This window comes from Lepisma saccharinum, chromosome 26 (genome assembly GCF_977018435.1).
Source record: "Lepisma saccharinum chromosome 26, izLepSacc3.1, whole genome shotgun sequence".
Lineage (NCBI taxonomy): Eukaryota > Metazoa > Arthropoda > Insecta > Zygentoma > Lepismatidae > Lepisma > Lepisma saccharinum.
The window spans coordinates 963,861-978,912 of record NC_139254.1 but is presented as its reverse complement, the minus strand read 5'-3'; the positions used below and the strand labels follow the sequence as shown (position 1 = coordinate 978,912).

At 40.7% G+C, this 15,052-nt stretch overlaps 1 protein-coding gene across 3 annotated transcripts in view; it reads left to right on the top strand.

Annotated features, from left to right (window-relative positions):
* LOC145979436 (zinc-regulated GTPase metalloprotein activator 1-like) overlaps positions 1-12,693 on the top strand; it is a 180,669-nt gene extending 167,976 nt beyond the window's left edge. For all 3 annotated transcript variants that reach the window (XM_083112329.1, XM_083112331.1, XM_083112328.1), the window contains 2 exons: positions 9,401-9,521; positions 12,522-12,693. In XM_083112329.1, coding sequence (XP_082968455.1) covers positions 9,401-9,521; positions 12,522-12,592 — 192 coding nt within the window. In that variant the 3' untranslated portion in view covers positions 12,593-12,693. The remainder of the gene's footprint in view (positions 1-9,400; positions 9,522-12,521) is intronic.
* The last annotated feature ends 2,359 nt before the right edge of the window (positions 12,694-15,052 follow it).

Below are 15,052 nucleotides of genomic sequence, written 5' to 3'. Positions count from 1 at the left end.
TCGGCTGTTCAGTATTGCGGAAAGTAGTGAAATCATTGCCTGAAGTCTGGATCTGACCTTGATAATTCACACCCCTTCATTGTGAATTTTTTTTTTTTTTACGTACCCTTGGGCACTATGAAGGAGAGTAGATTAAGTGATATCTGTGCATTGTGAAAAAGTATAAATAGACAAAGAACTGTTCATCAACAAAGGAAGAAAGGCGAATCCTGTTTCTATCTAAATAGTAGACTCGAGTCTGAACTTGTATACAACGCCAAAGTATTTTCAAATCAATTTGAATTTTATGTAAAGTAGTAGTAGTAGTAGTAAGAGCAACAACAATAAAAACCATAATAATAAAAGTTTCTATGACTGAAAAACAAGATATGAAATCTTACTCTGCCCCCTGAGGAAAAAATCCTGCGGGCAGCCTTGATTCATGTGTTGATTCATGTTGCTTTTGATTTTTTATTATTTTAGTTTTTTGCGGCATCTGAAATTTCCTCAGTAAAGGAATTAATTTAATAATACTTGTAGTGCTCGTGAGAGTCTATTTTATCTCCAAGGCTGTTATAACAACCTGAAACTAGTTTAGAATGGTTGGCGAGCCGAACGATTTAGAATTTCTTGGTTTTTCTTCTTGTTGAATCCCAGCTTCCATCTTAGCGTCTTGTGGACAAACCCCACCCGTCGATTGCGAGAAAACTGCTTTCGGAACTCAAACGTTGGCCTTTCACGTTGGAATTGGCCGATGGAAATAAGAAAGAAAAAAAGCAGTTTCCTATTGAAGCCTGCACGATTCTCAAAGCAAACTTATCTTAGCCGCGAGAGAGATTAGCTGCCCCGGGAGACGATTCCGAACTTGTTGTCCCCCCCGTGTGAATTTCTTGCGGGCCCATCTTTTGTGGCCGGCCACCCTTAATAGGTGACAGTTTGTCAACACGGCCCGATACCCCATTCGACCGAGGTCCTCTGTTTGCAAACAAATCCCTCGATTCTTTTGAGGCTCTCGGTGCGCGCAGCTGTCAGCGGGGGGCCAGACAATGAAAGAGGACCTCTATGAATATATCGGGCGGCATTGTCGGGGGAGATTTAAGGTGAAAATAGCCCTATTATGTTGATGTAATTTAGTGTTGTATGGGGCCTTGGCGTTGAGCGTGGTAAATAAATATTTAATGGACTCCCGAGTTTAATGGTTGTGTGCGCCCGGCCTTTGTGGCGAGGGCTTCTTTGGTCGGTGCTCGTCGTTCTGTCGCAAATATGTCTGCCCGAGGGACAGTTCGAGATAAGCCCTTCCTCCATCGGAGAAGCAGAGCGGAAATGTTGAGAATGAGCAAACGCTCACCAGGTGTCGCTAGTGCCGAAGAACCATCATCGTGTAGGCTACATTAACTTTGTCCCGGATATTGTCTTCATTATTCTTTATGACCAGGCACGGATCTACGGGGAGGGATCGCCCCTCCCCAAGTGCCATGTTTTTGGATATATGATTATGCCTAATATTTTTGAAGACTCAAATGTTCTGCCTTTTATCATCAGATTTAACATTCTCGAGAATATTGTTTAAACTTTCAATTTATACCCTCGCTAGCGAATCGAAATTTTGTTAGCAGATGCAAGCAACATGCGCCTAAATATTGGCCATACATTTATGTCGAAAATCTTACAAGAATTTGGACCACTTTTGAAACACTGTCGAAAATACTGAGTAAAGAAGTAAAATAACTGTAATAGAAAGAATGATATTATATTGTTTGTTGTAATATAAAGAAGTTTGGGAAATGCGTTGATATCCTCCTTTGCCCTGCATTAGACTGTCAGAGTCCTGTCAGGGTTGCCAGGTGCTCAAGATGAAAATAAGGAACTAAATCGCAAACGCAAGTTGAAGATAAGGGACAAAATTGCAGAAATATAGTGTATACCTTTTCATCTTCAGAACAGTTCTTTATTATTAAAAATGTACTAATACTTTGTTATTCTTGTGCTTCATTCCTCGAACATGTTTTACTGCAGCGCTGCGACCGCCGTGTGCTTTTGAAAAGTCTTTCTTGCATTTGCAACTGGCTTTACTTTTTATGCAGGGTGGCGCGGAGGATATTACCACTATCCTTCAACCACAGGTAAAAATCTTTTTCCTCCAACCATGATTTACGAAATTCGTTTCGTCGTCTTTGTGTCGGAATACTATCGCTTAAGCTTGAAACACGTTGAACAGAACTTAGAGCAGCACTCAAGCACCACACTCGCCAGCAGAGGTGGGGAAGCGAAAATGGAATTAATTGTTCCACAATCCACAATAAATGAACCACCGCGCCTGGAGAAGTGAAATTTGTCTTTAATTAAAAGTAAAGTAAAGTGCTCCCCTGTGCTGTGCACCACGCCATGAAGGCGTATAGGGGTGTGGGATTAGGGAATCATCTATTATTATTAATTAAGGATAATATCAATATAAAGTTTTAAGAAATAGGAATGTATTTATGAGTGAAATTGCTTAATTCTTGGGAGAGACGGGTGAAGGGCGCTGTGGAGTGGTTTTATCTACATTCAAGCGAGATGGGAGGGTTGTGGATTCAACAATTTATTCTCGTACTCTTTTCTTCTGTGGAAGTCTTTTACGTGACTGTTGGTATCGGCGGATGTCGCAGCGACTTGTTTTTATTGCAAAACAAGGAATGATGGACGGCAAAGCATAGAGAAGCGTTATTTTAATAATTGTATTTGAATGTATTTTACGTCGCTTTTCTCCCTCTCCAGGTTAACGGAAACGACAAGAATGAATAGTGTTTACATGTAATTGAAGACGAGACACACTCCACTGCTCTCTTTGCATCCTCTGGGTTTACAGAGAAGTTCGCATAAAGTAAAATTACCAAATATCACGAGACATTTTAGAGTGTTATAATGCTACATGAGAATTAATCTGGGAAGGAATGTGATGTGTTAGTATGACTCTGTAATAACCAGGGTTGTTAACGGTCGAGGAACCCATACATTCGAATGGGTTCTATTGGGTTCCGCTGGAGGACCCGAACCTTTTTTCTCGCACAATTTAAATTCGGTCCAAGTTGCGTATTGTTTCATTAAAAAAAGTTCGTGTACCGAATTTAAATTGATCGAGAAAATGGTTCTTGCACCGTATTTAAATTGATCCAGGAAAAAGGTTCCTAGACTGTATTTAAATTCATCCTGAAAAAAAGGTTCCTGGATCGAATTGAAATACTCTATACATAATAATGTTCTTTACGGCCTAGAACCCATTTACATTTGCTGGTTTTCTCTTCCGTACGGGTATTGAATTTATTTACAATTCCTAGAAATTAACAACCCTGGGGTTATTAGGGATCCAGGAACCCATAAATTGTAATGGGTTCTATTTGGTTCCGTGACAGGACGGGAACCTTTTTTCTCGCACGATTTAAATGCCATCCAAGTTGCGTATTGTTTCATTGAGACACGTTCCTGGACCGTATTTAAATTGATCCGGAAAAAACTTCCTGGACCGAATTTAAATTCAGTCTGAAAAAGGTTCCTGGGCCGTATTTAAATTGACCTGGTAAAAAGGTTCCTGGACCGAATTGAAATACTTTACAGATAGAAAGGTTCTTTACGGTCAAGAACCCATTTACGCTTGCTGAATTTCTTTTCAAATGTACCGCAATTGAATTATTTTAAAATTCCTGGACCTTTGTCAACCTTGGTAATAACTAGCCTTTGTTAATTTAAACTGGAATTATACAAGTATCGGTATCGGTGGGAATCTGTCATGGTATCGGTATGGGTTCAAAGTAGTATCGTTTTCTAAGTCAGTTTTCACGATTGTATGATGTCAAAATTTAACGAATCTTGTACAAAGAAATATTTGATGTGCACGTTGCAGCTTGAAATGATGTCTGGGTACTGTACCAAAGAACCTGTGTTGACTATGACCTTGATCCAGTGTGTGGTGGCGCTGTAAGCAGACAAATGACTCACAGGAGCGAAACTGCCGACCAGAGTACAGTGCCTATAGGAAGTATGCAGTTGTGTTCGGTTGTGCAAATGGTGAGTGCGTGTGTGAAATGGCTCAACGAACACATATTGGTGATGTAATGAGGGGAAGGATACTTGGGCGGCTAGAGGCGGGCCAAAGACAGCAGGTCGTGTCACAGGTGCTCCATGTGCCACAAAGTGTCATCTAACGATGATGGCAACGATTCCAACAGACTGGAAACGTGTCTGGGCGCTACAGCAGTGGACGTCCACAGTGTACAACACCACGAGAAGACAGGTATCTCACCGTAAGTGCCCGGAGACACTGGCGGAGTACTGCCGGTGGCCTTGCTCGAGACCTTGCAGCTGCCACTGGAACAGTTGTTTCCATACACACTTTGTACATACGACTCAACAGGCACGGTTTATTCGCCCGGAGGCCTGCAATTTGCATTCCACTGTCACATGGTCACTGAGTAGCCCGTAACAACTGGTGTAGAGAACACAGGACATGGACAATGGAAGAATGGTCTCGGGTACTATTCACTGACGAGTCCAGGTATAGTCTCAACAATGATTCTCGTCGTGTAACCATCTGGCGTGAACCAGGAACCAGATACCGACCCGGTACCATCGTCGAAAGGGACCAGTATGGAGGTGGTGGTGTCATGGTGTGGGGTGGCATTATCCTGGGTTCACGTACACCCTTGCATATATTCGACAGAGGTACTGTAACAGGTCAGGTGTACCGGGATGTTATTCTCCAACACTACGTTCGTCTTTTCAGAGGTGTAGTCTGTCCTACGTTCCTCCTGATGGATGACAATGCCAGGCCACACCGAGCTAGTATTGTGGAGGAGTACCTTCAAACAGAAGACATCATACGAATGGAGTGGCCTGCCTATTCCCCCGACCTCAACCCAATCGAACATGCTTGAGATGCTCTAGGCCGAAGTGTCGCCGCACGTCTTCCACCTCCTCGGACTCTTCAGGAGCTCCGACAGGCACTGGTGCAAGAATGGGAGGCCATACCCCAACAGCTGCTCGACAACCCCCTCCAGAGTATGCCAAGCTGTTGTACTGCATGTGTCAATGTACATGGTCATCACATTCCAAACTGAAACCTGTGCACATGCTCAAAGAACTGTGGAACAACATTTTACAATCTCCCTTGCTTTGTATCATATGTGCGCTTTTTGGTTTTTCTCACGTTTTCTGCAATAAACAGGGTTAAACAGGATATGTGGATGTCTTTCTTGTGTGTTGAACATGTATCTGTGCTACCACAACTAGTTTGTTTCAGTGCTGTATCGTGGGGCACCAAAACCTCTATTATCCTTAATTTATGAGCATGAGTGTATATTGCCGGATCTGTACTGAACCCTTCAAATCTTAATGTATATGGTTTACATGGAGTAATAAAATTCAAATTCAACACAAACTTGATATAAGGTTTTTGCCACCCTGATTATAAAATTCTAGTTTTTCAGAGTTTATGATATAGCCTATATATATGCTTCTTGGAAACGTAAGACTTTCGCGGAATAAAACCGTTTCCAAAGATAGGGTTGCGAACCTCGGCGCGTGCATATTGAAAAATCCGAAAAGGACGGCGGAAGAGATCGCGTCGGTCGTCACCCGGGCGTGGACGCTTTGTGACACCGCCACCGCCGCGCCACCGCAGCCCCCTTTCCCCGGCTCATTCTGGCGCTCCCACTATATTAATATTTGGTGCATCGAGGCTTGAAGCGGCTCATTTGCCTAGAAGTATTAAACATTCCAGACGCCAGACGCTCGGACGAGGGGGACGCTCTGTGGCCCTTCCCAAAGACAATATTGCCTCCGACGATGAGACGGGAGAGGTGCAAAATTTATTAAACGGACCGGCATTCCGCCTGTCTATTTTCACGCCGTGTTTGATGAAATTGTACACATTCACGTCATTCCTCAGACCCCGGGCTCCAAGGAGGGAAAGATTATGCCTCCCCGAGTTCATAAATGCGATGTGTTATTGGCCCGCGCCCCGAACACGGCTCGCTGCGTGCCTCTGTGCCTGCCTTCGCTTTATGAGGCGGGAAAACCTTTGTTGTTCGGGTTGTGGTCGCCCGGAGACGCTCGGCCCTCGGAGCTGTTGTCATCGCGGAAGGGTTGCCAACCGGCGCCCTCCGGAGATGCCCCAGGACGAAGGGTGCTGACACCCTCTCTTTGAAAACACCCTCGACACGCTTTCCGAAAACACTTTCGGTGCATTTTCAAGCACTTTATAGCATATTTACGTACAGGAACCATGATAAAATTCAAGAATATTTCCCGGTTTTCAAAGCAAACTTTCCAAAAATTCAAGGGTGCAATCAGATGTTTCCTCTATTTCAACCTTACGTTTTACCGCCTGTCACCACCCACAGACAGACATTCACACAGAAATACAGGGTAATTCAAAATGAATGGTGCAACTTTGCACAGTTATTATGACGTTACTTTTTATGGTAGAAAATCAGAATAGGCATCAACATAAAAAAAAAAACTTTGGAAGTTTTAGTCACATGACTCATATTACAAAGATTCAACATGGGAACCAAGTGTAATGCGGTAAACGTCCAAACGATAATCAAGTACATGCTATGCACGAGACAAGGTTTCGAAGACACTAACAATTCACAGTTGTAACTTTGGTAAATCTTTCGGAAGGGTGAAGCATGTGCATTACTACCAAAACGCATGTGGAAAGGTCTTTGCACCATTGTGAGTGAATCAGTTCTTGATAGCTCCAGCACACACTACACCTTATACTGGTCACTAGCCATTTTCCAACACTGGCGATCCTGGTGAAAAAGCGGCAAAGCAGCGTAAGCCCTCTTAGTGAGAAGAAAACTTGCAGAGTTTTTCTTTAAATTGAGGTATTGGTTGATTTGCTATCATAAATAGTTACGTCATAACAACCATTCATGGTTCCGGGTTCGATACCCGGTGGAGGCACATAGTTGTTCGGACTCCAATTTAAACTGTAGGTCCAGTCACGATTAGCCTTACTGTGCATAAAGTGGACTTAAAACACCAATTCAATCCATGTCACCATTAATTTTGAACAGTGTAAAGGTTTTGTGGGATTCCAATGTATCCAAAAATTCTAATGAAATTCGTGTAAACGATATACATATAATATTTAATTTAAGATGCGGAGTTTACGTTTCGTCATTTCACATACTATTTTTTTTTGTGCTCAGATGGGATAGTCGCGACTAGACGATCTGTTAAGTGGGATTCGGACCCAGAACAGCCACCTCGATGGCAGGGCGCGTTGAGTGATCCACTCGCCATCTCGGCATCGTGATTAGCCACTTCAGGCACTTCGTTCGGACCTCCCCCCCAAATATATTTCTAGATACGTGCCTGTTAGTCGCTACACCTATCGGGGAGACCTGGAAATATTACGTGAATGAAGTTCGGACACCTTGGAGAATTTTCACACCGCGTTTGGTGCTTTTGCCTCGGGGATGGCAACGCTGCGAGCAGAGGCGTGGTATTATGTCTCTTTTTACACGCGGGGGGGCAAAGGGTGGAATCCGCGGAATGACGCAGAGCGCGAATGGAGTGGAGAGGGACGAGGGCAATCATAACACAAAGAAAGATGTGCGACAATAGCCGCGATATTACATGCATTCCCCTCCACGTTGCTGCGCCTTATAAATTGGTCTTTATTGGTCATTGTGTTGTGATTATAAGCTCTCTGCCGACGGTAAGCGTCTTTTGGGGGGAGGGAGGAATGCTTTTGTTGTGAAGGTGGCACTTTCATATGAGGCAGCCTCTTTGTTTGCACTCCGGGTCTTAATATATTTTATCTGCCCCCGTTTATGGGATATTCCAACCCCTTCCGGAGGTCTCCGGCGACGCATTCGGTGAAAAGTTTTCACTTCACTGTGTTGCTGACAGGCTCGTGTCTGGCAGGGGTCCTCTCACGTATAATAATAATTGAGCCGATGGCGATGTATCGGTTGGAATTTGGTTACCGATACCTGCCGATACTTTTCCGGCATTTTGGTCTTTCACGGGTCCGCAAAAAATCCGCGCGACACTTTCGCGGAGTAAAATTCGAACTTTGTTTTAATTTTGCACCAATTTTGTGAAAAACTTAATTTTGTGATATCATAGAATATAAAGCATTAAAATGCTGACCAAGATAAAATTTATTCTAATAAAAACAATCGCTAAGAACGTAACGTTTCCACCCTCTAACGGAGCCTTCTTCAGACGAAGATTCACAATATATTCTTTTCCATCTAGAACTATCGACAAACAGTAAAGATTTCTTCCCAGAAAAATAAAAAATCCAAATGTACACGTGCAAATGGACATGTTCACATCTAGAACATTTCATGAACATGATGAAAATGAACACACCACAAAATTTGTGGCTAGTATACAGAATTTATTGTGAATCTTCGTCTGAAGAAGACCCTGTTAGAGTGATTATTTTTATTACAATAAATTTTGCCGTGGTCAGCATTTTAATGTTTTATTAACATGGAAACAAGGCTCAACAGTGTTACCATAGAATATAATTTACTATTCTGTTGTGATCCTCAATTATTTTAAAGCAAAAATATTTGTAAATTGATGCATATATTCAGTGGAATACTTACACGCTAATATTAATGTATTTTGTACAACTTTTAATAATTACAATTTCCAAGTATCGGTATCGGCATCAAAGTGGTATCGGCTCAGCCCTAATAATAATACATTTTAAAATTAAGGTTAATAATCCCATGAATAATAATTTATTGTGAACTCAGTTTGTTGTCGTGTTACGTTATGTCAGGAGATACATTCCATACAATGCACCAGGGGCACTACAGGGTGAGTCATAAGTCTCCATACAAATGGTGAAATCTGTGACTAATGTTTATTTTTACTTTTCAGGCAGGTGAACCAATGAAAAAGAGATGCCACTAACGAAGGAAGAACGGATTGACATCATTCTGTTGGCTGGGAGTGGTACCACCCGTCATGTAGCACGTACATTCAATGCAACCCATGACACCGTGGCCAAACTTATCAAGAAATTCAGAACGACAGGTTCCGTCACCGACGAAAGCAGGCCTGGAAGACCAAAGACAGCAACGGAACCTGTCGTTCTGAATTTCTTGATAAGTTTGGCCACGGTGTCATGGGTTGCATTGAATGTACGTGCTACATGACGGGTGGTACCACTCCCAGCCAACAGAATGTCAATCCGTTTTTCCTTCGTTAGTGGCATCTCTTTTTCATTGGTTCACCTGCCTGAAAAGTAAAAATAAACATTAATCACCGTTTTCACCATTTGTATGGAGACTTATGACTCACCCTGTATAATACTTACCTGCACAGCCCTGTTAATTGGGTATTTATTATTTTGAACTCTGTATTTCCGTCTTATTTATAAATGTTGTTGTTTGACACTGTCTTCCAGGGAGTGGTGCGAGTGGTGGGTGACGGTGCCTGCCTGATGGTGCAAGCGGTGTACGAGATGTTCGATATGGAGCCCATCCCCCAGCAGGAAGACTGCGAGGGCTGCAGATTCATATTTATCGGTGGGTGTTATTCAATAGGTCACCCTCTAAGAAACTAATTTTGGTGCATTGATTAGTTTGGGAGCTCAACATGATCTGTCTCTTGCTTAGAATTAGGGCTGGGAAGTTGATGAAAAAATAATCTTTATTTTCTGGACCTTGAAGACAATGCTATACCTGATAGTAGTCTGTTTCACTTCAATTGGAACCAAGAAATATTGTTTTTGTCGTGGATTTTCCGGTCTTTTTGGCTTATACGTAATTTTTCAGTATTTTTTGCTGTTTTTGTTGCATTTTTATAATTCTGTTAGGTTTCGTTTTGCTCCTTCCTTGTTTCGTGAATTTTATGTGTGTTGGCTAACATTTTTAGCAAGTACACCATTGTCAATGCAAAAGCACAATTTTATTTTAACTGCTTTGGCAGTGCATTAGATAATTAATTGTGGTAAATTCATTTTTCCTCCAACAAACTTAAAATATTTTTGAGTGAAGCCTACTTCGAGGTTTCCGTGCTGGCCACTAATATTGCATTAATTTATGGTTTTGACGTAAAGTTAGTTACAACAAGAAAAAAAAATATAATGTGATGTAGGCGAAACACAACTATGTTTTCAGATCCTAACCGACTACTGAATCGTACCCGGCCCACTCTAAAAGGAGGTTAGTGGCATGCAGAAACACCTTCTGGCGTATTTTAGGTAACCTTGAAGTAAAAATAAGGAGGTAGTTTAACCATCAAACAACGGGTTTTATATTCAGCTACTCTCTTGTAGTATATGAAAATGAAATGAAAGATTTCAAGATCGAAAATTATTTTAAGGTCATTGTAGAGGTCATTTTTTGATATGTTTTAGGTCATCAACTTCCGAACCCTAATGATAATTCTTTCCTAAATCATTCTTGTAGTTGATCCTTGGTGATTATGCAACGTGCTAATCCATTTTGTCGTGTGGGTTGCCTGTGTGACAGGATTGAAAGTGGACGAAAACTGGATGTTCACTTTGAAGGGATTTCGACATCCAGAAGCATAAGTAAGCTCCCTTCATTCACCTTCCCTCCCTAAATAAGAGTGTGCTTATTCTTCCCTTATTTCTTTTATTGCTATCCTTTCCCCTCTTTTCAGGGTGCCCCGTGTTTGATCCCTAGTGACTACACATTCAGTAGAGATTCACATCCCACTTTAAACGGTATGACAAGCCCTGGTGGTTTTTTAAAGCCTATCCGAGCATAAAGTGAACTTTAATTATAAAACGAACTTTTTACGTTTCTGGTTTTCTTTTATTGTATATTTTTGTCTAGGAATTCGACTTTTTCCTTAGTCTTCGTATCAGCCTCTCTTCCACGTGGTACTCCCTGAACTGCATTCCGCAGACTAACAAGGCCAGCATAATCCTTCTTTTGTGAGACTTGTGTTCTGTGCATGTGTGTTTGCGGTCATCATTTCATCAATTTCATCGTATCATCACTGGTCTACATCGTTGCTATTAGCCAAAGTGTCAGAAAGCGAAGTAAAATCACCGAATCAATCAAACTTATTCTTCGTTCTTCTCGTTTGCTTCTTGTCTTGTTGATTGCTTCTTTTATAATCTCTCTCCCGTTTTCTATCTCATTTTCTCTCTTTAAACACACACTTACATATACACATACATACATTCATACAAATCTCCCCTTCTCCGCTTCTTCCTTTTGTTTATTTTCCCTCTTTCTCAAAACAGTTCTACCTCCGTGACGGAGTGGTTATCACAGTGCGCTGCGATGCAAGGGGTCCCGAGTTCGAATCCCGGCCTGGGCATGGATGTTCTTTGTGAGTGTCTCTTCATCAATTTAATCATATCATTCATCCTCATCTTCGCGATTAGCCAAAAAGTGGCAGAAAAGCACTTTTAAAACATCTACTGACGGCCACGTTTCCTCGCAGTTGTAGAATTGGTCGTAGAATTGATAAAGCATGCCATTATCACCCTCTGTGTGCTCTAGTGATGCTTTATTTTCACCACGACATGATCTGAAAGATAAAACAAAAGTTTTTAAGTAAGTACGAAGATAAGCTTATTTCTCACACAAACAATAAAGCAACAAAATGTAATTTTTAAAGCAGAAGTGTGTTTATGTCGCTCTAACCTCTGTAATCTCTATTGTTTACAATGTTATTTTTATGTTTATGTAAGTATTGCTTGCATTGTAGAATTTTTCTTTTAATTTACGATTGTTAAAAGCAAGTAAACACGCTTTTGTTATAACTTTTTTAGGAGAATACACGCTCCCCTAATCAGACATTGATTTGATTTTGATGCAACAGTTATAACAGGAGTATGTAACAGTTCTTATGTAATGTAAATATAGCTTGTCAAAACATTATTGACAAGATTCGTTGTTCTTTTCTCTTCATAAACTTATATCTTCTCGTATAATATCTAAGATAGTATAAGTTAAAATATGGAAGACAGTAATATTGCTTGTAGTATTATATGGATGCGAAACGTAGTCCTTTACATTGAAATAGGAACATAAATTAAGAGTATTTAAAAACAATATCCTTAGAAAAATATTTGGACCGGGATGAGGAGACAGGTGAGTGGAGAAAGTTACATAATTTAGAACTGCATAATTTTCGTTCATGTCCAGATATTAGAATAATTAAATCAAAAAGACTTAAATGTCATGTGTCACGAATGGGAGAGGATTCTTGTTGGGAAACCAGATGGACGAAGGTGGAGGGATAACATTGAGATGGACCTAAACTAAATCGGTTAGGATGGAAAAGATTGAATTGATCTTGCCCAGGATAGGGACAGGTGGAAGGCTTGACATGCTGCAGCCATAAACCTTTTTGTTTAAGAAGGCTAGAGAATTAGTTAGTTCATTGTTTAACTGTTTATTTTTTGTTATAACTGTAACAATGATCAAATTACAACTAATTGTCTCATGAGGGAGGATGTGTTCTTTCGAAACGTTGCATCAATTTAATCTAATCATCATTCATCCTTATTTGTTCCTTTATTAACTTTTTCCTTCTTTTAGGGCGATTTTTGGAAAAATCGAAACTGGAGGATCTGTTTCTGGAATGTGTTGAAGATGACAAGAAGAGGTAGCCACCAGTGTGAAAGGTTATTATTTTCTTTAAAATGGTGCCTTTAGGTTAATAAGTAATTTGTACGAACTCTAATTATAAGTTGTTAAAATAAATACGTTTTAATAAGAACATTCTATTATTGTATGCACTGTTGCATAATACACACATAAATGTTTTTTGTTTTTTTTTGCCGTAGAAAGACGTCGATTTTGAACACATTGTTGTGTATCCCTTGTTACATCGCCAGATTAGAGAGTAAAATTACTTGCCGTTCTTCACTTGTTCTTCTAAGTAAACGTTAAAATAAGATCTCATCTCACGATGGCAAGTTTTAAATATACAGGGTGTTCATGTACTGTTTCAGTAATTACGCTGCAATCATACGAGATAGAGCAGTGTTACCTATTGCAAAGTGTTATGTCATTCGGAAAATATTTTTTCATTCAGTGCATCTTGACGTTTACCTTCTCTGGGGCCCATAATGACGACTTCTTGCACTCACCTGAATCGAGGTGACGTTGGCCCCCTGTCTTGAGATTTGGTAATTTTTAATCAGCCCTTGCAAATGCTGAAAATGGAAAATAAAAATTTCGGAGTTGTAGACGATTTTGCAAGGGGCAGCACTGCTTTACCTCGAATGATATGCACGCAATATTTTGTTCAGGTGTATCAGAGCTGTATGCACACACCTCGTACTTTTCGCAAATTATTTTGCAGTGATACTAAAGCGTATCAGTTAGCGTCTAAATTCTCTTCTCTATTATTTTTTCCTCTTACCTAGATTGGCAGGCAAGCTATAGAGAACTAGGTAAATTAATGAACTTTTTGTTTCGGTTATTATAATTGTACTTATAATTCATTGTGAGACTCTCTCTCCTTCCTCCAGGCAATCTTCCGTGGTCTAGTGGTTAGGATACTGTTTGCCGAAGCCTGGCAGTTCGATTTCCATGAAGGTAGGGCTCGTTCGTTCTGCGACTAACCATTTGTTTCACTTCCGATTAGATGCTAACTTCAGTAGACACGTAGAAAGCACAGTACTTTTGTGGGACCTTCTTCTTTCTTTTAGTTCTCTCTAGCAGCCCCGTAGCTAGATATTTTGTCGCCCTATACAGCATTGTGGTCTGGCGCACCTTCCTCCCCGTCCCCCCGTACACCAAGCATCCCCCCTTTTTTTTCAATATCTTATTCTTATAATATGTGTTGTGATATTTACATCGTAGAAATTTTGAAATGAGGAAAGGAAGAAAACTCAATTAGAAATAATATTGGCTATATTTAAAAATTCGGACTTTGCATTTCTGATTGTTTAATAATTTTAGATATGATGTTCGTGAAGAACATCTTTAAAAGCGTACTATTAAAGTACAAAATATTAATTTGTTGCCATTTAAAAAAAAAGTTTTGACTGGCGCCCCTTGTTTCGCCCCCCACCCAGCCCATCCCTCGCTATGGTCCTGCTATCTAGCTTCATGGATGGATTATATTATTATTTTTAGATTTAGGAGGAGGGGCCAGTTTATTGTAGTCGGCAAAGTAAGGGGAGGGGATGGTCGATATTTACTCTTCCCTTAATGAGCTATTAATCATTACTTGAATATCTCTTGGATCGACTTTTTAAACGTAAGACTGGCGGTGGGCATTAAAACTTTAATCAACGAACGCTGCTGTGTAACTTTGCCACACTTAATCTACCCCAGTATGCGTAAGATCTGGTGACCTCACGGGCCACCTCTTTTTCCAGAATCGACGTCACCTTGGAATGACGTGATCACCTGCGCACACGTCATTCAGCACTGTGGGCAAAACAAAATTTTAAACTTTCCTCTGTGTAAAAAAAAAAATTGTTGTGATAAACCTATTGCTTCTAAGTTATAGCTTTTTAGAATCCTGCAGAAATTTTAAAACACATTGTATTTCTCCCACTTCTTCATATTTTGCGTCGCTCTTCTGCCCCTTTTGCCGAATCGCGACAATGAGGATAAATGATCGGATGAAACTGAAAAGGGTACTCATGCGGCTCGCTAAATCCCGTAATGAAGCACAACATTAAATTATAAAGATGCGAACCAGTGACTGGTTGCGATTACTGGCTATGGGGACATGTCAAGATCCAAGTGTATGCACAGAAACAGGCAGATCTTGACGAGTGTTCAAGGTACGTGATGTGATTTACAACATTCCAGACGAACAACGTCAAAACGCAATTCTCGGATCCAAACGAAGATTGCAAGAGTGTTTGGACGTGAATGATGACCAGCTGGGGATCTGGCAATGAACCAAACCCTATCAAATATTAATTTTAAAGTTTTGCTCTGTGTAACAAATAATATTTCTTTGTAATAAACCTATTACTTTAAAAGTTATAGAATCCTGCAGGACTTTTAGAACGCACTGTACTATGGTGCAAGGCGCTAGCTTTTCGATTCGATATGCTGGTAGATGCAAGGGCGGAAAGGGAGCTGCCCTCCTCCTTCAGTCG